At 45.1% G+C, this 26,535-nt stretch overlaps 2 protein-coding genes across 10 annotated transcripts in view; one reads left to right on the top strand and one right to left on the bottom strand.

Annotated features, from left to right (window-relative positions):
- COG5 (component of oligomeric golgi complex 5) overlaps window positions 1-21,016 on the top strand; it is a 280,119-nt gene extending 259,103 nt beyond the window's left edge. Inside the window, exons 17-21 of one of the 2 annotated variants that reach the window (XM_021102596.1) lie at window positions 1,116-1,192; window positions 11,943-12,069; window positions 12,480-12,559; window positions 15,986-16,114; window positions 19,873-21,015. In XM_021102596.1, the coding sequence (XP_020958255.1) occupies window positions 1,116-1,192; window positions 11,943-12,069; window positions 12,480-12,559; window positions 15,986-16,114; window positions 19,873-19,987 (528 nt within the window). In that variant the 3' untranslated portion in view covers window positions 19,988-21,015. Of the gene's footprint in view, window positions 1-1,115; window positions 1,193-11,942; window positions 12,070-12,479; window positions 12,560-15,985; window positions 16,115-19,872 lie in introns of both variants that reach the window. The other variant, XM_021102595.1, reaches the window with a different exon arrangement.
- The window catches only part of HBP1 (HMG-box transcription factor 1), a 27,856-nt gene continuing 22,192 nt past the window's right edge, over window positions 20,872-26,535 (bottom strand). For 7 of the 8 annotated variants that reach the window (XM_021102061.1, XM_021102059.1, XM_021102065.1 and 4 more), the window contains 3 exons: window positions 25,887-26,204; window positions 23,058-23,199; window positions 20,872-21,965 (listed from right to left, as the gene is read on the bottom strand). In XM_021102061.1, the coding sequence (XP_020957720.1) occupies window positions 21,948-21,965; window positions 23,058-23,199; window positions 25,887-26,204 (478 nt within the window). In that variant the 3' untranslated portion in view covers window positions 20,872-21,947. 8 annotated transcript variants of the gene reach the window in all.

Below are 26,535 nucleotides of genomic sequence, written 5' to 3'. Positions count from 1 at the left end.
TCATCTTCTCATCTCCATGTCTTGCTTGGTACCTGGAAATTAATTGAGAGTCAAAAATGTTTCTCAAATAAGTGAAAGATTAGGTCTGTATAGTCTTCCAGTGGCAAGATGTGAGCAGTTCTTCGGAAAGGTGGCCAGTAGGACAGAAACCCCGTTTTTCTTTCATATGTTTTTCTTTTTTTCTTTCTTTCTTTCTTTTTTTTTTTCCCCTATGTTTTTCTTAAAGATGTTGATTTATCAGGGAGCAGCCTTTTCTCAGACATTTTCTAAACTATTCTTTTACCACGGTCCTGATCTTAACGAGTATGGCGAAATGGTTTATCATCTGAGTACCAACCACTATGCAAACATTTTATATATGCATTGACAAAGAAAAGGTATCCTCTAAAACTCCAGTTAATGACAATAAAATTTCCAGTCAGAGGAGGAAAATAAAGAGAAGTGAAAGTACTAGTTGCTAAATTCTTCAGTCAGGAAGCAAATTAATTCGCTAACAATTTAAAAGGGGGAAAGTTTCTAAAATACTGATAATAATTGCCAGCATTTAACAAGTGCTTATCATATGCCATGCACCTAATGCTTTGTGAAATTAATTTATTTGCATAATTTTATGGAAGATATTACCTATTTTTGACAGGTGAGGACCTTGCAACTTAAAAGAGGTTGCGTCCATGGCCACACAACTTGTCATCGTAGGTTAGGAATTCTGACACAGATGTGCTGCCTCCAGAGTCAGGGCCTTATCACTTGAGCCAGCCTGGTAAAAACTGTCATCATTTATGTTTAATGTAAAAAGGCTTGTGATGCCTGCTTAAAGTACAGGCCCACAGTCTCGAAAACCTTCCTTTTCCTGATTTTTCAATGGAAGAAAAAAAATCTAAATTTTCTCCACTTACATAATAAAAAATGTTTTTCTATTTTTTTGAAGGAATTATCTCATCTTTTTGTGAAAGTTATCCAAGTTCTTGCCTTTTAATAAACTTGACTTTCAAAACTTGCCTCATAGTATAGACAAAATTTAATTTACTACACACTATAACTTTCTGTGATCCAGGTGTGCCCCCAGTTCGCTTCAAGAAACTTATAAAGCTTTGGGGTATCTCTTAATATTTCAGATGGAGTTGGCTGTGGGTCCGTTCTGCAGAAGAGTATCTGATTTAGGAAAGTCCTATCGAATGCTCAGGTCATTCAGGTAAGACCTAGTTCTGTTACCACTGTTAATATCTCCATATCCCATTAGCAGATAAACCCGCTCCTATTCTTGGGGAACTATACAAATTTGCCATTATTCAACCATTTCATGACATACAACAATGGCATTTTCATATGATTTATCCTGAAAATTATTATTTAAAACCAGAAACTTTGGCGTTCCCATTGTGGCTCAGTAGAATTGAATCTGATTAGCATGCATGAGAATGCAGGTTCGATCCCTGACCTTGCCCAGTGGGTTAAGGATCCGGCATTGCCATGAGCTGTGGTGTAGGTCACAGACATGGCTTGGATCTGGCCTTGCTGTGGCTGTTGGTGTAGGACGGCAGCTACAGCTCCAATTAGACTCATAGCCTGGGAACTTCCATATGCTGCAGGTTCTCCCCATCCCACCCCCACCCCCGGCACAAAAAAATAAAACCAGAAACTTATACAGAACTATATGCAGTGATGTGTCTTTGTGTGTGACAGTTCACAAGATTGAGCTGGTAAATTTTTTTATTATGCTCTCTCTAGGGGGATTTTTTAAAAGTCCTCGGTTTTTATCGAAATATATTGAGCTTATTGAATACCAGGCAGTTCATAATTACACAGACATCTTTTTCTGAAAATTTTACTTGTTCATTTATTGTATCCAACCCAATCTACTTCTCAAAAGATTATAGGTTGCATTCCATAACAAAACTATTAAAGTATTCAGGGAATGACTATATGACTTAGGTTAAAGATGGCTAATGTAGGAGTTCCCGTCGTGGCGCAGTGGTTAACAAATCCGACAAGGAACCTTGAGGTTTCGAGTTCGATCCTGGCCTTGCTCAGTGGGTTAAGGATCCGTTGTTGCTGTGAGCTGTGGTGTGGGTTGTGGGTGTGGCTTGGATCTGGTGCTGCTGTGGCGTAGGCCAGCGGCTACAGCTCCGATTAGACCCCTAGCCTGGGAACCTCCGTATGCCGCCGGAGCGGCCCAAGAAATGGCAAAAAGACAAGAGACCAAAAAAAAAAAAAAAAGATGGCTAATGTTAGTTGAGCACAGAATATAGGATTGAGCTTCCTAGAAACTAGTTCAAAAAGAAAAAGAATGAGTTAATTCAAACTCATGAGCTAAATTTAACAGAAAAATCCTTTTCGGTGTTCAATGCTTGGATGAGCTTTTTACTGACCAAAATTTTAAAGAATATTAAAAAGCTGAATGACCAGGTCTTAAGTATAAGATTTTAGAAGATAAAAAGATATTTTTCAATGGCTATTTATTCCATATGCCAGATTTCCCAAACTCTTTTTCACATCAGGACACACATAGCAAATGTATACACACAAATAGATGGCCATCCCTGAGGGCCTGATGGATTGACGCAGTACTTATGGCCATTTTCTGAGCATACCCTACCAGATGGGAAGCCTTGGTTTCACTTACCTGTAATATCCAAGAGCCTAACGGTTTGTGAAAGTTTCTTTATAAAAGGCAGGTAAGAGAGTCCAGGCCTGTGACTTTCTATAAACTGACTCTCTTGGTACTAGAAGCTAGAGAAGTAAGCCGTATGTTCTTTAAAGGATTGCGTCACGCCTCAAGTCATCCAAGCTTTTGGTAGAAAATTCAGATATAATGTCTCTTGAAATGTAAGAACCCAGGGTTGTTGATCGAAAGTGGAGGCTTATCTTTTACTTTGCCTATCTGTAATTGGCATAGTTGGCTGTTTTTTTTCTGTTTGTTTGTTTTGTTTGTTTGTTTGTTTTTTAATTCCAACATAAGAGACTGAATTGTTTTTCTCAAATGCCCATCTGTACAGAGTTGGATTTCAAAAAAAACTGAAAGTGGGATCTCAGCATTTTCAGATACCTTCTTTGGATGAGCTCAAAACTTTTATAAAGTATTTAAATAGTTTGTTGCACTCTTAAGGTTTGGAACTATGAAATATGGACAGGTTGAAGGATTAAGGGATACTGAGGTTACTGATCCACCAGTCCTCTGTATGTACCATAAAGATAACCTTAATAAAACTCCTGCAAAGTCACTTACTTTGAGTAAGATGGTAACACGGCAGTCCCAGATGATAAAATTCTGCCCTGAGGATCTTAGTGAGCTGGAGAATATTAACCACCTAGTTATTTTAAAAAGTATGGGAAAAGCTGTGCTTTGGGATTTGCTCTTTTAAGAACAGGCTATTATTTTTGATAGTCCTGGCTCCCATGTTTAGTTATTTATTCCGTGTATGTACTAAAATAGTACTTATCTTCCCGTTTGCTGAGGCGAGATGGCCTTTATCCGAGTGCTTTTAAAGTTGTGTCACAGTATGCAGCTACACATTCTGAGGGTTTCACATAAGAACGATTCTATTTTAAGTCACTTAAAATTTTCTGTCAACCTCAATTTTCACACGAAAAAAAAAAGATCCTAAAAGGAGTATTTAACCCCGTGCTGTACAGTGAGGGAGGGGGGAGTATGCTGGGAGAAATAACAATTAAAAAAAAAAAGGGAGTATTTAAATTTTGAATATTGACACCTTCTAGTATCTATTTAATGAATAAGAAAATAATGATTGGTTCGTGTATAATTCTTTAAAATCCTGTGTTCTTTATAGCTGGTTCCTTCATGAGGCACTTGTCAATCTAGGTGTGTTTCAAAAATGTGACCATGACTTACAGTAAGAGATATTTTATGTTACCATCTGCATATACTTGCATAGATACACACTTAAACCCATGCCAACCCACATGTATGCCATGAAACAGTAATTACTCTTTTTTTCTTTATTATAGTTGATTTAAAAGTAATTACTCTTTCTTCAGGTGATATTCCCTGATATTTCTTTTTCATTGGTTATTTGAGTCCATTCAGTTGGTTTCACAACCCACTCATGTTTGGCATCCAGCAGTTTCACACCTTTCTCAAAGGGCTCTTGACTCGAACTTCAGCTGCTGTGGTGACGAGGACAGAGTTTTGTTCCTTTACCTACAAAGATTTATGCTTTTTTCTCCAGGGACTCTGGTACCCTGAGCTCTTTCTGCAGACCCTCAACTCCCAAGGCCTTGGCACATATATAGAGTCATCGAGTCTTGCTTTCTCCATATCTTGAATTCAGTGAAAAATTCTGGCAGAGATTTATATCTACCAGTATATTCCCACAGAGATACTGAACCTACAGAAATCTCTTGGATTGATTCTAGCACTTTCTCAGTTGTTTGAGAGGTCTTAGACAACTATTTGATACAGGCTTTAGGATTAAATAGATCAGGAAATAAAATGGAAGCATAGTCTCTTCTGGGGTTCAAACCTAGCCCTAGTCTCAAAAGGTTCCAGGCCCTATCTTTGGAGAAGAGGGATGCCAGCCAGTAAGGCTGCCTCTGCTATAAATGTTGCCGGGAAAGGCCCTGGCCCTGCCAGCTTCTCTGCAGTTGTCCTAACCCAAGAGGGGAACTGACTTAGGACTCTTACCCCTGTGGAGGTCCTCCAGAATTCCTTCCTAGAGAGAGGGGAAAATCAGTACAGCGGCATCTTTATTCCAGTAACCCATTTCTAGGCCCTTAATTTGCTACCTGCAAAAACTTCTTGCAAGATCTCTCTCTTCTCCACAATTAGCCCTGAGCAGTTGCAGGAGTTCTCGTTGTGGCTCAGTGGGTGACGAACCTGACTGGTATCCGTGAGCCTCGCCGGGTGGATTAAAGGATGCGGCATTGCTGTGAGCTGAGGTGTAGGTCACAGACACGGCTCGGATCTCATGTTACCGTGGCTGTGGCTTAGGCTGGCAGCTGCAGCTTCAGTTTGACCCCTAGCCTGGGAACCTCCATGTGCGGCAGGTGCAGCCCTAAAAAAAGAAAAAAATATATGTATGCAGCCATTAACATAACTTGATGTTGTTATTTAATATCTCATAATATGAAAAATACTTCCTATTGCATCACAAAATGGAAAAACAGGCTGCTCCACAGTATGTATGATATGGAGCCTGACTGATTTAAAAACAGTAACGTGTATGTGGAGAGAGGAAAAGCGAAGGATAAACCTCAGAATGTTACCTTTGGAGAGTAGCATTGTTACCGGTGAGTTTTCCTTCAGAGGTTTTCTGTATTTTTCAAATTTGGTACTTTGGTTGTTTTGTATTTGTACTTTTTTGTATATTTGTTTTATATTTGGTACTTTGGTTGTTGTATATTTGTTTTATATTTGTATATATTTAACAATCCCTCTTGCATTGTTTCTCCTATTTGAAAATAACAGCGGAGTCTAAAAATAATATAAAATATGCTAAAACATGATACAGTGGGGTGGGGGGGCAAGAAATATAGGCAGCCAAATGCCCAAAACCCAGAACTTTAGAAGCAGTGGCTGCAGGAGGAGGCAGCGGACCCAGTGCCAGAGAGAGTGACAGTGCCAGGCAGGGACCCTTCCAGTCCAGGCCCCAGGTGCAACCCTGCGCCCCCGCCCCTCCCACACACACAGGGACACCCCAACCTTAGCCGCCCGCCCTTCCCCCATCAGGCAGCCATCTGTCGCAGAGCACTTCTCCTTGATGGCAATGTTAGTGGACTCTCTTTTAATGAGGCCAGCAAGCGTCTTGCATATATTTACATTTTACTGTCTACTGAGAGTTTCTCAGGCAGCAGGAATCTTTTCTTATGCTGGAGAGAGTGCACCTTTGGAAGGCTGCGACCTTAGGGATTTGGCCCTGTGTGGTTTGCATTGTACACAAGACGCACCAGGCCCCCTCCTTGTCCACCCCTCTGCAGCAGGACAGTGTCCCCCAGGTAGTGTCAGGGATGGAGGTTACTTTTGCCTCCCCCTGTCAGAGCAGATGGGTGTGGGGCAGAGGACAGGAAGAGCCGCAGGCCTCTCACCACTCAGGGCCAGACCCTGCCTTCGGGAGGCCTCTCACCTTCACCTCCCCCACCCCCACTCCCCAGCCCCCCAGCCCCAAGTCATGTCCACCGCCTGCTCTGCCAGAAGCTTCCTTTTCATGATGTCATGAAAGAGCACCGGAGTTCAGGAGATCTGGGCTGTTGTGATAGATGTTAGGGAGAGAGGGGCGCTGGGAGACCAGAGCCAGCAGGAAGGCGACCTTAACTATAGGACTCTGAGTGTTTCCCGTGTCTGCAGTTGACAGCCGCAGTCAGGCGCTGCTCCAAATGGCGCACTGACCCTGCCTGCGGGGCTGCAGGGCGCGCATCTCTGCCGCTCCCCCAAGAGCACCTCCTGCACTCAGCTCCCCTCCGGTGCTCTCAGTGCTTTCTTTCCACTTCATCCAGCCCCTGCAGTAATGATTTCCCCAAGGGTTCTGCGTGGTTAACGCTGAGTTTCTGATGTCAGCATTGAGGCCAGAGGCGGCGACCTCTGGGGCTTGGTGTGCTTTGCTTGGTGTGCTCCTCTTAGGCAGTGCTGGGAGCACCTGCGTCAGTGAGGAGGGCAGGAGATTTCGTGTGTTAGCGTTTTCATTCCAGCAGTCATGATGTGATGGGTTATTTTGCTAAGCCTGCGCTCAATGTTGTGCTGGTATTTTCTCAGTTTGCCCTCACAAGTGCAGCTCAGAGCCTGGGATGGATGACCCCCAGGAAGTGGTCGAGCTGAGGGGGCCGGTTTTCAGGGCTGCACATCTGAAAAATGTGTGAGAGTTGCAGAGCTGTGTTTCAGACCCAGGGCTGCCTGACCCCAGAACCTGTGCTCCTGACCCCTGCGCTGGATAGCTTATTCCAGAAGCTCCCCTTCGTCTTCACTCAACTGTTCCTAGAGCAGCTTGCGAGTCCTTAACTGAATCGTTCAGGAAAAGGTCAGAAAATATTGAAGAGAATCTAAACTCCCCACTGTGGTGGTGACCTCCTGCTGCGAAACGCCCCATCTCCCTGTCTTCCGCCACCCACAGGCTTCCGGGAGATGCCTCAGGAATCTTGAGCCAGATGTGCCCTCTTATTCCTGGAAGAGGACTGCCTGAAGCCGCCTTGGTCCACTGGGACCGACAGCCTGGACTCCAGGACTGGAACCTTGGGGGGCCCTCACCCCTGTCCTGAGCCCTGATTCATCCCTGGTCACCAGCCTCCTCCCCATCCCTTCTGGCACACCCACGGCCCCTCCTGCCCCCATATCTGGGCCTCTTCCCTTCTCTCTGAAGCCCCACTGTGTCCAGTGCAGGGGGGAGTCCTGGGCCCTCTCCACCCTGCCCCCCTCATTTCTCTGCTGACTCCAGATCTCAGGGCACATTCTCAGTGGTCTGGCTGCCCCCCAGGTTCGGAGCAGAGGTAGTGGCCAGCGGCGCAGGTCACGACCACTGATGCTGGTTGCAGACAGGGAAGGACTCTACTCTTCCTTCACTTCGTAACTGGCCTTGGCAGAAGCCCGCCAGCTCCACAGCTGTGGCTCACTTTTTAATGTGGAGGTCTCCGACAGAAATAGAATTTTTTTCTGATGGGGCCTAATACTTGATTAATTAAGACCACCAGCTGCCTGTAAAGATTCACCTTGAAAGTGTTGCTATTTTGAGTATTGGTCTTTAAGAATGATTTTGTGGCATTTGGGGTATCTGCGTTTCATAGCACCTTAATTTCCTTTTGTTCCTTGTATCACTTCAGATGGTGATTAATTTTTTTAACTTGCTGGTATTTCAGATTCCACCTGGAATCAGGGAGAAGGGAGGTTTTCATGCTGTGTTCTTTCAGCCTATTAAAACAGGCACCAGAAGCAAAATGTCTGCATTTGATGTGCATAGGTAATTATGTCAGCGACGCATAGTATGTAATCAGATCCAGTTTTGCTTTCCGTGGCTCTTTTGGCGGTCCTCTTAGCGGCTAGAGTGGACGATTTGGTCTTGGCAGAAAAGTAACAGCTGTGACTCAGAGCTCCAGATGGACAGGTGATTGATCAAAAGACCCTATTTCAAAATAAGCTGGTTTCTACCAGCCCTGTCCTGGGCAGGCTCCTTGCATAGCTGAGCTGGGCTGCTGGGCGTTACAGATCCTTCCTCTCTCCCACCGTCTCCCTCCCTCTTTTCCATCCTTCTCCCCTTTCCGCCCTTGTATTTTTGCAGTTTTCATCAGGAATATATTGAAGAAGGAGTTCCCCTCGTGCTCAGTGCTTAGTGAACCCAAATAGCAGCCCTGAGTTTGCGGGTTCGATCCTTGGCCTCGCTCAGTGGATTAAGGATCCTGTGTTGCCATGAGGTGTGGTGTAGGTTGCAGACACGGCTCGGATCCCGAGTTGCTGTGGCTGTGGCGTAGGCCAGTGGCTGCGGCTCCGGTTGGACCCCTAGCCTGGGAACCTCCATATACCGCTGGTGCAGCCCTAAAAAAAAGTTGAAAAAAAATATATTGAAGGAGGGAGTTCCCTGGTAGCCTAGTTGTTAAGGATTTAGTATTGTCACTGCTACAGCATGGGTTTGAACCCTGGTGTGGGAATTTCTGCATGCCGTGAGTGCAGCCAAAAATAAAAATATATATATATAGAGAGAGAGAGAGAAAGAAGGAAAAAAAGAAAAACACAAATATTCAAGCCATAAAGCTAATTTAATTGCTATACGTAAGTTTCAGATTTGACTTTAAACTTCCTAAAGCCAAAGATGAAAGAGGAACAGAATTAGCCATGTAATTCTCATTTTCAGGAGGAAGGAAATACACCAACTCTTAGGAAAAAGTTCAGTGTTTCTTAGTAACTCATCTAAGGCATATGTACACGGATTTCATATAGGGAGCACTGAGAGAGTTTGGGGACAGAAATTCTCGGCAGTTTGATGTCATCAAGGCAGAAAGGATTCCATATGGCTGCTCTTCAGTAAGTCGAGGGCTGCCATACAGGGCTGACCCCTCCCCCCAAGTCTCCTCATGTCACGAATTAGGGTTCAAGTTGAATCCTACTGTGTCACAGGACCAGGGACAGCCAGGAGACAAGTGAAGGCATGAGTTCTCCGTCCCCCCACATCCCTCAGGGTGGCCTCTCAGGCCCGCCAGGCCTTTAGGAGGAGCCCCAGCCCCCACAGCCCTTTCCCTCATAGAGCTCAGACATGGGTGCAGCCACGTCGGTGGGTGCCTGGCCCTGGGCTGAATCTGGACCTTGGGCTCTGAGGTGTTCACCGTCTCCTCTGGGACAGTTTGTGGGAAGTGGAGCTGGGTACTGCCTCATCCCCTTCTCACCCAGAGTCAGCGTCCAGAAGCTTCTAAGACAGAGCCACTCCTTGGTCCACAGGTCCTTCTGGTCATGCCAGGTGAAAATATCTCCAAGAGAGGCTGGGACGATATGTTCAAGTACAGAGGCGACTAAGGGGACACTTTGACCCAAGGAGATAATTTGGGGTACCTAAAGAGATAATAACTGCATGGCCTTCACATTTTTTGCGGGGGGGCGGGGGAGGGGGAAGGGTGGCGATGGCATGTAGCAGCTTGATGTGGGCTCTCAGTTCCCAGACCAGGGATTGAACGCCAGGCCGCAGCAGTGAAAGCACCAACTCCTAACCACTAGACCACCAGGGAACTCCCAGCTGCATGGCCTTCAGATGGTGTCCTGGAAACATTCATTTTTACACATAGGTTTTCCTGTAGGGGTTGTTGACAGTTTGAAGTTGTACTTTCTCCAGGGGTGTTTGTTTCTCGCCGAGAAAAAAGTCTGTTCTAAAAACAGGATGAGTTGTTGCTACAGGTGATATCCTAACAGAAGCTGGCCTGGCAGAATGAAGAGCCAGGCTGCCCAGGTTTGAGTTGGTGCTGTGCCCTTTCCTAGCCTTTATTGAATCTCTCTTCCCCTCCGTCTGTCTATCTTTAAAATGGGGATGTAGCAGTGCCTACCTGACAGGGTTGTTTGGAGTTCACATTTATAAAGCTTTTAAAGCAGTGCCTGGCACACTGTAAGGGCCATATGTCTGTGGCAGCCCTTGCTGCGGTTTTTAAAACTAGGAGGTTTGCTTAGATGGAAACAGGGCCATCCACACCCAGGGAAGGACTTGCAGGGATGCCTGCAGGCAAAACCCAAACCCCCTCAGCAATGTTTCCTCCATGACGAGGTGCCCGATGCACTGCCTGAAGCTCTGCCGCGTGGAAGAGCTTCTGAGATGACTGGCCTGGCAGGTGCACCACAGGCAGCCATAGGGCGCCTTCGTCGCGCTCTCACGAGGGGCCTGCTTCCCAGCCGCCTGGATGGCTGGTGGGTGGCAGGCAACACTGGCGAACTGAAATGTGCCCACTGTCGCTAAAGGCAATAAATTATTGAATAATGTTATCTTACAAAACAGTTGCAATTAGAAGAGTCCTCACCAAGTCTAAGTTTTACTTTTAGAATAGTTCACATAAAGACAGTCTTTCTGGTAATATTCTGGATCCAACCAGAACCAGCTGTCTGTTGAGAACACTCCCGACTCTTGGCATCAAACCGTACCATCAGTGTGACGTAGAAGTGGTCTCCAGTTTGTGCAGGCCTTCTGCTGTAGACTGGAGTGAGTATCCGGGGCTGAAGAGAGAGGGTGCAGAGCTGTTCTACACGCTTCACAGTCGCTGCTGCTCTGTCAGGAGATGTGGCCGCCGTCTTGCCTCTTGAGATTCAGCTTCTACAACTTGGCCTGTAATTAACTCTTATCCCTCTGAGCCCAAAGCCAAGGAGGGGTCAATAAAGGCGTCAAATTCTGCTTGCTAGCCTTTTGACAAGGTGATTGGTAATAGTGTAGATTTGCTTGCAGGTTTCATAAAGGGCACAAACATCCCCAGTTTGGTTCCAGACACTGCAATCAGGCAACTATCACAATACAGCGAGTCCAAAGTTTTTGGTTTCCTAGTGCACATTAAAGCTATGTTTATACTATACCGTAGTTTACTGAGTGTGTAGTAACATTGTGTCTAAAATAAACAATTGTACATAAACACTTGTACATAAACAATTGTACATAAAACAAACACTTTATTGTAAAAAAAAAAAATAATGCTAAACCATCATCTGACAATGCAGGGTTGCCACAAACCTTCAATTTGTTAAAAAAAAAAAAAAAAAAAATCAGGAGTTCCCGTCGTGGCGCAGTGGTTAACGAATCCGACTAGGAACCATGAGGTTGCGGGTTCCATCCCTGGCCTTGCTCAGTGGGTTAAGGATCCAGCGTTGCCGTGAGCTGTGGTGTAGGTCGCAGACGCGTCTCAGTTCCCGAGTTGTTATGGCTCTGGCGTAGACCAGCGGCTACAGCTCCGATTGGACCCCTAGCCTGGGAACCTCCATATGCCGAGGGAGCAGCCCTAGAAAAGGCAAAAAGACACACACACACACACACACAAAAATCCCCACCATATCTGCAAAGCCCCATGTGTCTGCGTGGATGGGGTTACGCAGACACACGGTGTACAAGTATGAAGGGATGTTCAGTGAGGTAGTGATTTCATAGATACAAGGACATAAGTGCCCTTTGAACATTGTGTAGAAAATGTGTGAATTTGCCCACATTATAGTCCAAGGAAGCATTTTATATAAAATGAAAGCTGAAAGTTTTGACCACCGTAAGAATCCCTTAGTTGTAACTGCTTGAAAGCTTTAAGGGTATGCTTTGATTTTAGCAGGTCAGCCTGCGTGTGTGTGTGTCTGTGTGTGTCTGGATTAAACAAGGGGTTCAGAAACAGTTGAGAATTAGCCAGTCTAGGAAGAATGGTGGCGTTTGTCCTTCTACTGCATAGCACGCTGCTATACTCCTACTGTGCAGTTAGAGTCTACTCATAGGCTGAGTCTTCTACCGAATCACCTCTTTCCATATTGCACAGCATGAAATAACTTCTGTCTTTCCTTCTTTTAGACCACTGCTCTTCCAGACCAGTGAACACATGGCCAGCAGTCCTGCAGTGGGGGATGTTATTCCATTCAGCATCATTATTCAGTTTTTGTTCACAAGAGCACCTGCTGAGCTGAAATCTCCCTTCCAGGTAAGGAAGTGAAGCCAGAACCCTCGTAGGCATCTTCCCTCTGAGGCTAGTAGTGCGGCGCCTACTTGCCGAAGGTGCCTTGGCCTTCTCCTGCCTTATTTAATCTGGGCAGTGAATGATTAAGGAAGGAAAATCCCACTGCCCAGCTGCTACTGTCTCCGCAGAATAAAAATCATCTGAGGCATCTCAAATTAGCCCTTTCAATAATAGTGACACGAGTCGTTTGTGTTCCTAAAGCTTTTTTGACGGAGGTGGGGTGACCCACCCTCAGTTGGCACATCGGGAAGGCCCTTTGGGAGGCAGAAGGGTGTGAGGAGGGCTGCCAGGGCAGGTGTTTGGGGTCCTCTCACCCCGGGGCTGTCCTCTGAACCCTGGGGTGCTCATTCCTCTGATTGGGTCTCATCCTGCAGAGGGCGGAGTGGTCCCACGCACGCTTCTCCCAGTGGCTGGATGATCATCCCTCTGAAAAGGACAGGCTCCTCCTCATCAGGTAAAGCCACATGTTCCTGAGCCCTGAAGCCCAGGGCAGGGCATGGGAGGAGCAAGGAGTAGGGTGCCTGTGGGGTGCTCCTCCGGGCGGGGGTGTGCTGAAGGGGGAGCTGTTGGGCAGCCGGTTTTGTTGTCTTTGTCTCTGACATGCCCTCTTGTGGTGTTCCCGGCTGGAGGCAGCCCTGAGAACCATGCACTTCTGGTTTGGTAAACCTCAGCCATAAAAGACACCTTGCCTTTGTTGCCAAAACTCTGCCTCTGTACACTGGCACTGAATTAAATCCCACAGACAATTTTGGGTGAAGAAAAGAATAATAGCTTTATTGCTTTGCCAGGCAAAGGGGGCCATAGCATGCTCATGGCCTCAAAACTGTGTCCCTTCCTGGAGGGGACAGCGAGGCATCTTAAGTGTTCAAGGAGCAGGATGTGATCTGCTGTGGACCACCTGATTGGTTGGGGCTGAGGTAATTGAGAGTCAGCATCCAACCTTCTGGTTCCAGTCGTGCTTGTGGGCAGCGTACAGTTAACTTCTTCCACCTGGTGGGGCTCCAGTAGCTGCAGAACAGCTCCAAGCACGTAGCCCTTGAGGAGGAACTAAAGGTCCTTGACTTTGTTGCCTGGCCAAACTATCACTTTGTCTTGGCTTGACTGTTTTCCTTTCTTTCTGCATTTTCTCACTTCTCTGATTAAATTTATTCTTTGACTAAGGTTTTTCTGCAGACAAAAGGCACAATGTTATAAATCAACTGTACTTAAAAAAAAAAAAAAAAAAAAAAGGCAGGCAGAGGGCACGGGTGGGGCTGTGTTCTGGGAAGGCCTCACACGGTCCTGCTGCCTTACATCTTGGCTCCACGTTCTGCTTCATTTCCACGCAGGGCAGTTACTGAAGTGGGGGAGCACAGATGTGAGTCAGCGTGATACAGTTCTTTGTAGAAAACAAGGATACCCAGTAGCCTGGTGCCTCTCAAGTGCATTTATGCACATGTGCACGCGCGCACACACACACACTGTGCTCGGGTGCGATGCTTCCACTGCCACACACGACTTTTTAGGCATATGTCTTCCATCACCATTCTCCTCCGAAATTCCTCTCAAAATCTCCAGAGACCTTTTGGCCTCCAAATCCAAAAGTTCCGTTCTCACTTTATCTCGCCACAGCTTGTCTAGAGATGACACCACTGCCTTCTCGAACCTCCTCAGCCACTGACTGAGTGCACACATGTTTACAGATTTCCGCTGTGGGCCAGGTAGGCCCTGAGGACACGAGCAGACCAAGATGGCCCTGCCCTCCTGGGTCTTCCCCGACACCAGGGTCGTCTGTCTCTTCTAACCTCGGTGGCCGTTTTTCTCCCACAGTCTCATTTGCCAGGCTGTCTTCTTCTGCCCACTCCTGAAATGTCCTCATTTCCTGCAGTGTTTCTGGCCCTTTTCCTTCACATTTGGTCTGGACTTGGGTCCCTGGTGAGCTCACTCAGACCCATGGTTCTGGTCTGTCATTCACCTTGGTCGCCCCAGGCCTCAGGCCAGCACATTTGCTGTCCTGTATCACCACTCAAAGACCCACAGAAATCGCAACCCCAAATGTTAAAAACAAATCGTCTTTCCTCTCAAACCTGCTCATTCTCCTAGACTCCCTGTCCTGGTTGGGGTGTCACTGTCACCTATATCCAGCCAAGCTTGAAAACCTTTAAGCCACCATTCAGCTCTTCTGTCACCCTCATTCTCCAAAGCCTGTCAGCCCTGCCTCTTAAATCCCCCTTGAAGCCATTCTCAACTCTTCTGGGGATCCTAATGCCATTGATCTGGGGATCACAGCTGCAGACAAGCCTTTGCTTGAGCCCAAGTGCGAAGGACGCGTTCCAAGCTAGTGTGGGGCTCACTCGCAGAGTCTGGAAAAATCCAGGTGTCAAGGCCACACCCTCGACTACCTGAGAATCTCTGGGGCTGGGACCCAGCATCTGGATTCCTCACCTTGGCCCAGGCAGTTCCACAGCACAGAAGGCTGAAGCCCTAGTTGCCAGGGGAGGGGCTCCCCCAAGGAAGGAAGCTGGCAGGTCCTTGAGGAACACCAGCCCCTCCGATTCTGGGAGTGGCCCTGAGTCCTCAGGTTCGGTGATCAGAGTCCAGGGGAGCCCCTGGGCCCCTGGCGCCTGTGTGGATCAAGAGGAGAGTGGCCCAGACCCCTGCTCTCCCTCGTCTGTTACCCTCCCAGCTGTGAGGGTCCGACCAGGAAATGGGGAGGGCCCCCCAGGGAACCTGTCCTGAAAGGCTTTGGGGGTGGCTAAGCGGCTGCGTGGGGCTGACGGGGGCGTGAATGTCTGGGTTTGCCAGAGTCCCACAGATGCGCTCAGCTGCAGCCCACTTGGTAATGGATGAGGACTCAGGATTCAGTTACTTGAACGGGGTTCATTTCTGTTCTTAACAAGTTGGAATGAGTTCATCTGCAGCAGTTGTCCTGCTGTGGGCCTATCACAAATCTCTTTTCTTTTGCTTCTCTTTAAAAATGTCTTCTGAGTGATTTGATCAGCCGTGCTGTTGCTAAGCCTGTATTTAGCAACCGAAAAGCTTAGAAATACTCCCAGGCTTTTTGAATAAGGCCCGCCCTTCACTCCACACAGGGCTGCTCTCAGAGCCTTCCTGGCCTGAGCAGCCACTTCAGCCCTCCTCCGGGGATTCCAGCACACGGGGCTCCCGCCACAGCCCCGGCTCTTGGCAAGGAGGGGAGCTTTGTCCTCGAGGGTCTTCTTTCTTATCTGTTACTGCAAAACTGACGTCATCCCTGCATACCGAAGCACCGCTGGATGACTTTCTTGCCCCTCTAGATAAACCCCGGGTGAGTATTGCCCTTTAAATGTCAGCAAGTCGATTTGGCTCTGGGGGCAGCCCTTGCCACACACGCCTCTGCTCCTCCCGGCTGGACATGTTGTCTTAAGTAGGGCAGGTCCTTGGGGGTGCAGCCACTGCTGTGGAACAAATGGCAAGTAATGGACTCTCCTCCGCCTTCCTCTCTGCTTCCTTTTGACACCAGGTATTTCTCTGGAGCTTGAATGGATACTCGTGAAGTTAATTTTTCAAAGCAGAGTGATCACTGATCCTGGGGCCAAGTGGGGTTGGTGGGGAAGGTGGTACCTCCTCCGCCCCACCAGGCGTGTTGGCCCAGGGCGGGAGCGGGGGCGGGGGCGGGCAGGGCAGCCGGGGCAGCACCTGTGGGTCTGCAGGGGTTGAACGTGTTCTCAGCAGACATGAAGACTGAGGTTTTGATGCCGAACTGCGGAAGAGGTAGGACTGACTCTTGATATTGGCAGTGGAGCAGCAACTCTTCTTACTGTGGCCTCCTCACCCTCTGCTTCTCCTGAGTCTGAGCAGAAGACCTTTATGGTGTCAAAACTTCTTAGACTTTATTTGCTTACTAGCGCTTTTCATCCAGACAGTTCTCAGACAGCTCTCAGTCTGTGCATTCTCGGACCCCTTGCCCCGTCCAGGGCCCACAAGCTGGGCACCGTTCCCTTGGCTCCTCGGTGCTTCTGTGGAACCACACGGTCCCTGCTGATGGAGGGTAAGGTGTGGTCTCTCCTCGTGGTGTTCCCCTGGCACAAGACACCTACCGGTTCTGGGAACTGGGTCCCTGAGATGGGACCAAGGGGAGGGTGGAGCCAGGAAAGACCTATGAAGGCACCTGGCAGTGGTTGAGGCATTTATGTATTTCAGTACCAAGCACACTGATATTTTAATACCTGACAAAAATCATTTTGTGTTCCATAAAAACCTCCCCTTGGTTACTTAATATCACATTGGGCAGTGTTACTGTGTTACCACAAGCCCTTCCTCTACAAATTGTTTGCATAATTCCTGTACTAATTTTTTTGTCAATAAGGGTAACTTTAATAATCTTCCTATTTTGGATACAAATCAGAGTTGAGACTCTTATATAATGCTTGGCCTGACTTCCAAGAAAGCTTATGTTTTGCTCAAGCAAATGGAGTAATATGATAATTGCTTAAACATCTTGCTCTAATTTTACATGGGATGATGGCAGCTTTAATTTTTTTTCTCTTCATAGTTCTGATGGTGTTTTTGATGAATAAACACTAACCAAACTTATTTCTCAACTTTCTTCCACATACTGTGTAGTTTATGTAATGTCTTTCCCTTTTAAAGCAGATGAAAGTAAGTGGATTTTTATCCACTTATTAGATAACATGAGTCTAAGCCATTCACTGCAGAATGATTACAGTGTCTGTGAATCTCAGTGCACTCATTTCTTAGACTGATGCATATACACCATCGTCTCAAAGACAGCCGAGGCCCTGGGGATTTCGCTGCTGTGTCTGAATCTCCAGGGCTTACATGTTGGGAGGGGGGCGATTGTGCAGCAATTCAAATAGTGTTCCTGAAAGAAGCAAGTTTTTTCATCGAGGAACATTTAGTTTAAGCTCAGCTCTGACATGAACTAAGGCATCTCAAAGACTTTGTTCTCTAAGGACATTCAGTTCCACTTTGCATGCCTGTACTTTTGAGGATCCCTACACTCAGGTTTCTCTTCTGTTTATTTTCTTCTGTGAGTTTGTCTTTACTCTTTGGGGGGGAAGGGCGGGGGGGGGGTCCTTTTAGGGCTAAACCCGCAGCTGATGAAGTTCCCAGGCTAGGAGTCGAATCAGAGCCATAGCTGCCAGCCTACACCACAGCCACAGCAATGCCAGATCCGAGCCGCATCTGCGAACTATACCAGTGGGCAACACTGGATCCCCAACCCACTGAGCGAGGCCAGGGATCGAACCCGCATCCTCATGGTCACCAGTTGGGTTTGTTAGTGCTGAGCCACACGGGAACTCCTGTCTTTACTTCTCATTACAGTTCTATCTTCCTGTACTTGTAATTCATTTTCTAAATTCATTCACCCTGCATTTGTCAGGCACTAAGTTCTGGAGCTACATAAGTGAACCAAACAACCCCAGCCTTCAATTGTTACATCTTAAGAGGGAACCTTGCCGCAAACTGATCCTCACCCTCCCCTGTGAGCCTGCATGTTCCAAGCAAGGGTAAATCGCTTGCTCCTTCCGTGGAGAATCTGAGGCCCTCAGGAGGATGGTCGGGAAAACCGTTTTCGAGGGCTTTGTAGGGATGTGGCTGTACGTGGAATAAAGCCAGGTGCTTCGGTGTAATGTTTTAACTCCCGTAACTAAATTATGGAGTATTCTTCCCACTTTGCAGACGAGCACACAGGCTCACAGCATAGCCCACCCAGATCACACAGCTAGGAGAGGGGGCAGAGCCCCACGTACCACCTGTGCTTCTGAAAGTAGGGCCCGCCAGGCCCTCCACACAGCAGATTGATTCCTAGTTGGATGACTTCCGTGTGAGGGTACATTTACTTTACTTGGAGCCAGTGGAAAGTCCTAAGTTTTTCTGCTGCTTCGTGTGACTCCAGGGTGGTTTCGGTTATTTTGTGCTGCCTGGAGTTAGGAAAGGTTTTATTTTAAACAACACATTTGCCGTGGTCCTAAATAAAAGCTTTTCAAGGAAGAAAGCAGGCAAGGGCGTTCCAGAGATCGGGATGGTAACAAGGCAGGCCTGGGGTCATGAGACAGTCCGTTGGTGGAAGGGAAACAGGCCCTTGTGGAGCTTGATCTGCCTAGGCAGAGGCTTATCTGTTTCAGGCGAATCCCTGCACTGGCATCCAGATCTCTCCCTGGCAGACACTGGGGTTGGGCTAAGAGCCACTGCTCTGCATGTGTCTGTAACACAATGGAAACTAATGGTTTGAGGGTCTTTTTAGGCCACAGAAAATGGTCTAGAACCCAGCAGTAGCACAGAGCTGGGGAAGCTTGATGGTGAAGCTGGGGTTCCCTGGGCTTGTGCGTTTAGACACCATCCCAGTGGGAAGAGGGCACAGCAAGGGATGGACCTCAGGCGTCTCTCACTGTGGTGTGGCAGATCCTCTAGCACTGGGCTGACAGCACCAGGGCGACAGCACCTACAAGGCTACTAAAGTAATCAGGGCACAAAATGGCACGGTTCCAATAGAAGCAAAGGGAGGGGTCCAATGTAATAATATGTGGGGTAAACTCTACAGGACTTGCTAACTGGCCAGGTGTAAGACTGAAAGAGAATTTAAATATAGACCTGAGGAGATCCTATCCTTTGCTGAAAGAAGGGGGCAGAACACTAGCCTTAGCGTGATTTTTTTTTTTTTTTTTGATAGTTTTTAGAGCAGCTTTAAGTTCACAGCAAATTTGAGAAAGTTCAGATTTTCCACATGCCTTGCACAGTCTCCCCCACTCCTCCAGTGTGGTCGATTTTTTACAGTTGGTGGATGGCCCCAGGGTTCGACAGGTGAGTTTGAGGCATACCTGGGAGAAATCAAATGAACACAGAAATCAGGAGGGAGGCCGGAACCGGGAATGAGAGATTGGAGACTCAGTTTCGTATGAAACATTACGGTGGGCAGAGGGATTGAAGGCCATCACAGTGTGAGCGCAGAGCTGGACACACTCCCAGCAAGCATATTCTCTGTAGTTAAATGAAAATAATGACCGAACCTGACCGAGGATTAAGATTGTGTTTGGGGACAAACAAAACAGTTAAGAATTACATATTAAATGGGTTTTGAGATAAATATGTGAGCTACGTAATGGGATTACCTACATCCTTATAGATGTGCTTGGATCTCAGTGTGGAACTTTGTGACAAAGATTTCTTTTGCTTGGAACTTAAATAGACCAATAATGAAAAATATTCACCAATGAAAAGCACAGGGCTGGATTGGCCTGTGGGTTAGTTTGCTAACCCTCTGATCTGATTCATGGGAATATCATCATCATGCCCTTGGCTAAATTCAGATTGCCTTGTCACATAATGTGCCAACACGTAGAGCCCCGGCACCAATTTATCCTGCTCACGGGTTCCCATTCTCTAAGTAGCAGGAGTAGTGAGTGCGGCCTGCTAGCATCAGCTTGTTCAAGCCTCCAGCAGCCCGCGCTCCCTGCGGTGCAGGGCGCCCTCTTGTGCTCAGTGACTAGACCTACAGGCTGCGCCAATCCCGCACACACCTCTTCAACAACAGGAAAGCAGACCAGAGAGAAACTGAGCAGCTCTGCCGCCAGAGGGCCTCCAGTTATGTGATTAGATCCTAAGTGCAATGCAGACTGAAAATGTGCAGCTTTACAGTTTAACCACAGGAACACTACCAACAGACTTTGCGGGCTGTTGGTCAACTGGGCAAAACAGTTCCAGAAATGGGCTTCTTTCATATATTGGCATCCTCCAGGCTATTATTTATATAATTTTTGACACTGTTTTCATTTTGGTTTTCAGAGGCGCGCTGGAAGCTTATGTTCAATCAGTAAGAAGCAGAGAAGGCAAAGAATTTGCACCAGTATATCCCATAATGGTTCAACTGCTCCAGAAAGCTATGTCTACGCTTCAGTAATAATGTGCAATATTTCTTAATCTCCATTTTGGGTTAACCCATCCAAGGTTGGCAACTAAAGACATGCTCTAAAAGACAGCTACTACCTACTATTTTGAAAACATAGTTGATTTTTCTGTATTGCCTGTTGGTCTTTTCCTGTTTACCTCTTAATCCCTTCTGCCTTCCACAGCATAAAATGTCAAAATAGATTCATTCATTTTCAAACTCTATGGATCTGATTTTTCCAGAAACTCTTCTCTCCTTCCAGGTTTTTTTGAGGCTACCTACAATGTCTTTCCCATCACACAGCAGATGCCCCACTGCTTCTTAGAGAGATGATCAAGTTAGTAAGTATGACGTATTCTCCTTCACTGGATAGGTCATAGCCCAGTATTTTCCACATTTAGCTGCACATTAGAATCACTGGTAGCTTTAAAAAATATTGATGCCCAATTTGTACTCCCTATTAAGACGTCTGGGGGCAGGGGCCAGGCATTCATATTTTTTAAAAGCATCAAGCATTTTCCAACATGCAACAGTTCGAGAACCAGTGCCATATCGCAGGGCTAAGATGCAGGGCTAAATGTGTTAATGTGTCATACTACATCTTTAATAAAAGAGAGCAAGGCTGTCTTCACATCCTGTGTGTCATCTTATTAAAAGCAGACTTTTGGGGGCTCTTCAAACTTTATAACAGAGCTGCCAAATTAAATATTTTTACTTTACATGGATTCTTACAAATAGTAGATAATCTAGATCCTTGTTTTTCAACTATTGCCCATGCCATCATTAACATTTTATTTTAAATTTCGTGTTGAAAATCCATAAGCCACTTAAAATATTTCCCATCCCTTGAACCTGTTATTCATGTGTAATGTTCAGTCAGGATCAATCAGCAAAAGTCAGATAAACAATTTTTTTCATTTTATTTGAAATAATATACAAGAATATAGTGTGCAAAATTTAGGGGCAACATCATGAAGAAGTGTAATGAACTGAAATCAATTTTACAGCTGTGATTCTTAACCAGAAACACCACTTGGTAAGTAACATGAAAAGCCATGATTGTAGCTCAGAGCAAAAGCAGCTGTATTGCCAATGTGTTTGCTCTCATTGTAGACAGTTGGAGGAAAGTAAAGTGCAAGTGTTGCACTGCTTAAGTGCAAAGTCCGCCCCCACCATAGAGATACGATGACAAATACGATATTGAGATACGTGGCTGAGGAGATAGAGGACACAAAGTTAAAAATACAATGGTGTCAACTGTTAATAGCACCATTACAGTGACTATATCCCAATGCTATTAACTAACTTTACCTTGGCCTGGGCAGGTCTCCATCGACGTAGGGAAAGGGTGCCGCCACCGGGTGCATCTGCTCCGTGGGCCCTGGGGCTGCAGCAGGTGGCTCTTAGGCTGGGACACTGACACCACTCACCTGCCCCATGTTCTGGCACCCTCTTGGCACTGGCCAGACTAGGAGCCTCCGTGTTTGGCACAGACGCTGAGCCATGTGGTGGCTGCTCAAGGAAAGGCCAACTCCCAGCTTCTGCTTCATTCCGTTATGTGTACAATACAGATTAATAAGCAGTAAGGAGCCAATGTATAAACAGCAGTTACATATTTTTAAATTCCCCTTTTGTACAATTTAAAATAGAACATGTATACACTTCTTTCTACTGTACTTTAGCACCACAGGATATCAATTTTCAAGCCTATATTACCTGATAGACATATATGAAGTTTGGAAGAAAAATAAGGCAATTTGGTTTACAATGTTGATAGTTTTAGCTTACTTAATGCTCTAATGGAGAAAGCAAATCCTCACTCTTATTATTAAATCATTTCAAGACTCAATGCTGTCAGTATCTTATGGTCACACAGATTCAGGACATACGGTGAGACCTTGATCTTCTTAAGTCTTTCCACTGACAGTCAATGTTTATGCAAATACAGACTTAAGAACATAATCATCCTGGTTTAATGTTGTTGTGAGCCCTGTGGAGATAAAAATTAAAACTCAGTGAATGTTTACAAATCAATATGGTAATTCTATAAAGAAAGCTAAGATGGGTCATATAATGTTTATAACTTTTCTGTTAAAAAAAGATCACCTTCTTAAAGGTGTGATTTTATTTTTTAAGTTTAATATATTGATGGTTCAACCATCCAGAAAATTTATGAAAATGATGAGACAAGAGAGATGGACTAGGATGACATAAAGGGGACTGAGGCAAAAATCCTACCACATGGAATGCTAAGGGAACAATAACTCCAAAAATTGCATTCAGCCACCCTCCCGTACTGGAATCTGACTACTGACTACTTCAAAAGGAATTCTTTAGCAGATGTGAACTGCATGTTACTGTACAGAAATAGGCATAAATATACAGAATGAATTAGGACGTCCTTGGCCAGTCCTCCTGCTGCAGAGTACTCATGTCTTCCTCTTATTTTTAAATGGCATTTCAAATTGAGCTCATTCTAGTCTATCATGTGAAGTTTTCTTCTAATTCATCAAAACTACTTAAATTATGCCAGTCTACTAATGGGCAAGTTCAAAGAGTCAAGTTTATCCAAGACGGCATTATTACATTGCAAACTTTTTTATCAGCCTTCCTGAGACTTTCTCTTTTCCTTCTTGAGATTTCTAATCTAGAATTTTTGTGCGCATGTCAGAAGTGCCCCTGAAAGTTGGCTGATTTACCCTCGTACATCCATCCTCCTTAGCCCATCACCAATTAAGCAAAGGCTGTTGAGACATACCACCCCAAATTAGAAAAATTTTTTACTATATTAATGAATTAATAACACCCATGTGTCAAACCCAGCTAGAAATACTGCATTCCAAATTTTTCCATCCCAGCATCTCCAGCAAACATTCCTACTTTCCATGCCAAAAGTAAACGGCATTAATGATGAAAGGCGCCCTGCCCTTATATGATGATGTAAAAACACTATTAGGTTTTGAAAGATAAAAAGGCTGAGAGACAGCATTAACACTCTTTTAAAGGTTTTAACAACTGTTCCACTATGTTAGTACAATTTTGGAGATAAGATCATTTTAAGCAATTACTTGTTGAAACATACTGAATTGGTTCTTTTCCGTTTCCAACAGTCAGGATTTAAACGTTTTTGTTCTTCAGCCAAAGCCTTTGCTTCTAATGTATACATCCTTCTCTCTTCATTTTTCATTTTCTTCCACCTGTCACCAAGGATCACACTTATGGCTCTGTAAAATAAACATTTACACAGTTTTGAAGGCAAGAATTTTCCAAAAAAACCTCATGTCCAGTGCTGCTACTTCAGGAAAAAAATATAAAGTTGAAACACAAAAATATCATCCAATGCAGAGAAGGGGAAAGGTCAAGGCTATAGAAGTCACTGCCAGTAAAATCCTAAGTAATAATGGCCCATTCATCAGAAGCTTGGCGCAGTTAAAGCCTCCTGGTATAGGGCCAATATTTCCACTTGTCAAAGGACATCTAAAATGGCTGAAAAGTGGTTATTTTACACAGTTCAGATTTGAAGAAAAAAGTTAAATATTTCAAATGGTTTAAATTACCATTGGGTACATCAGTTTTTCAAAGATGTTTAAGATATTAAGGCAGACAATGTTCAGTATCAGTGGCATAAAGTATTTATTCACTTTGTATTGAAAGCTAATCTTTTTGTGCCCATAACCCACTATCTTTTGCAAAGTCTTTTTCCTTCATGCAACCACAGTGAAAATGTGGTGGTGGTAACCATGTACACTTCGCTCGTATTTCCTTGGGCAACACCAAGTAAACCATAGGCAGTATTTGTAGTTACCACTTAAGAAAACTGGATAAACTCAAGGGGGGACAGGTCAAACTGGGAAAATGCATTATGGCAGAAATTTGAAGCTATTTCCTATTTGTATTTCTTAATCTGCTTCCGAACCTACTAAAATCATCTCATTCCGGACAGACAGACACAAGCCACTTTCTTTCCGTGAAGAGCTCTTAACCCTTAATATCACGACACTCATACAGGACAGAAGGTCCAGAATGATTGATGAAGTGTGAACAAAAGATCTCCCGCTTGCTGATATGGAAGCTAGAGAACAAACATGTAAGCTTTAGAACAAAAGTCACCTAAGGCTCTTAACTCCTTAAAAAGAAATTAAATAATGTAGTAAATTGTGTGTGTGTTATTTTTCTCAGTAAGTCAATGCAGTTAAACACTGTACTACTACTTCTATTAAAATAAAAACCAGTTTTTATAGTCTCCGGGTTAAAGATAGTATATAATGATGACAAATTTACTAAATTCATTAAAAATATTCGCATATATATCAGTTCCCACGTTGGAGATGCACGTGGTATAAGAAGCTTTTTAAAATGCAAATACCTGGAGTTCCCGTCGTGGCTCAGTGGTTAATGAAACCGACTAGGAACCATGAGGTTGCGGGTTCCATCCCTGGCCTCGCTCAGTGGGTTGAGGATCCAGCATTGCCATGAACTGTGGTGTAAGTCACAGATTTTGGCTCAGATCCTGAGTTGCTGTGGCTGTGGTGTAGGCCAGAAGCTACAGCTCTAATTTGACTCCTAGCCTGGGAACCTGCATATGCCACGAATGTGGCCCTAAAAAAAAATTCTCATCACAAGAAAAAATCTCATAACTATATATGGTGATGCCTATTAACTGAACTTTTTGTGACCATTTCTTAATATATACAAATAGCAAATCATTATGTTGTACACGTGAAACTAATATTGTCAATTATATCTCAAATATACATATATATATATAAATTGAGGTCATGAGTCATTCAAAACTGAATTATTTTACATGCATAATCATTTAACTATGATATCAAGAGTAAAGAGAACTAGGAAGACTAGAAAATGATAATTGTAACTCGTGGAGAACTTGGTTTGAGAAGTGAGCAGTAGAGGATTTTAAGAGATGAGGGAAAGGTACAAACAAACAGTAGGATGGACTGGTGTTGGCTTAGCTTTTTTTTTGCAAAGGGCTGCAGCCATGGCATGTGGAGGTTCCCAGGCTAGGGGGTGGAATCAGAGCTATGGCTTCCAGCCTACACCACAACCACAGCCATGCCAGATCTGAGCCACATCTGCGACCTACACCAAAGCTCAGGACAACACCAGATCCTTAACCCACAGAGCAAGGCCAAGGATGGAACCCACATTCTTATGGATACTAGTCAGGTTCATTTCTGCTGAGTCACAGTGGGAACTGCTGGTGTTAGCTTTTATTCCTGAGCTCTGTTAAAGACCCTCTAAATTTATTCTTTGGACAAATCTGGCCATCACCACAAATTGTCAATGTCTGCACACACCATAGTGTGTAAAATAAATACATCTTGAGATCTGATTTAAGAAGGTGCTGGTCTTTTAGCTTTTCTATAAAGATGAGAGAGTAGCTGTTAGAACTGTGTCCTCTGGAGTTCCCGTCATGGAGCAGCAGACACGAAGCCAACTAGCAACCGTGAGGTTGCAGGTTCGATCCCTGGCCTCATGGTGCCGTGAGCTGTGGTAGAGGGTGCAGACGTGGCTTGGATCTGGCTTTGCTGGTGGCCAGCAGCTGTAGCTCCAATTCAACCCCTAGCCTGGGAACCTCCATGAGCCGCCTGTGCGGCCCTAAAAAGCGGGAAAAAAAAAAAAAAAAGAATTCTGTCCTCTAACAGAAAGTGACAGTCAATATTATCTTAGAAGGCAGATCCTTACCTCTTAGCTACCCTGTCTAGGTATGATATAAAACAGTGACAACACGACTCTAAAAATTCCACTTAAACTTTTCCTTTAAAGTCACTCTAAAAAACAGAATTCAGTAATAAAAGCTATTGAAGAATAAGTTACTCAGCCATCCCAGTTCCTGTGAACTGCACTAAAGTGTCACTCAATTATTATAATCAGAATCACCACTTTTTACCTGTTATCTTTCCCTGGATACATCTGAGTATATTCAACTCTGTATTTTTTGGCAAAAAGCATGAAGGCATTCATTGGTCTTTTGCACTTGTTAGGAGAAGTGGCACTCACAGTCCCTGAGCTGTGGTTCTTGACAGCTTTTGCATACAAAGAACTGGAAGAGAGCTGTGATGGTCCAGGTGAGCCACAGTTTTTACTGAATGCAGATCTTGCAAAGTCTTGACCTCCAGGTCCTCCACAAGACAAAGATGCACGACGCTGGCGAGCCATACTACTTAGCACATAGACTGCAGAAGAATCCATAGGCGTGAAGTCATAGCTAAAAATAAATTTATTAACAGGGTTTTAATTCAATTAATCATCTAATTTGAAAAAAACAGGATAAAAAAAGAAAACTTTAACATCTGATTGGAATTTTCAATATATTTTATTTACCTTATATAACATTCCCAACACTACTTTGAACGACTTCACCACTGACAGATGCTTGTAAAATGAAAGCTTATGTATGTACTTACTAAAAATTTTTTTTCTTTTTCGGCCACACCTGCTATACCACAGCTGCAGCTAACCCCAAATCCTTAACCCACTATGCTGGGCCAAGAATCAAACCTGTGCTGCCACAGAGACAGTGCCAGGTCTTTAACCCA

The sequence above is a fragment of the Sus scrofa genome, chromosome 9 (genome assembly GCF_000003025.6).
Source record: "Sus scrofa isolate TJ Tabasco breed Duroc chromosome 9, Sscrofa11.1, whole genome shotgun sequence".
Taxonomy (NCBI): domain Eukaryota; kingdom Metazoa; phylum Chordata; class Mammalia; order Artiodactyla; family Suidae; genus Sus; species Sus scrofa.
The sequence above is the reverse complement of the archived record's forward strand: the minus strand, read 5'-3'. Positions and strand labels throughout refer to the sequence as shown.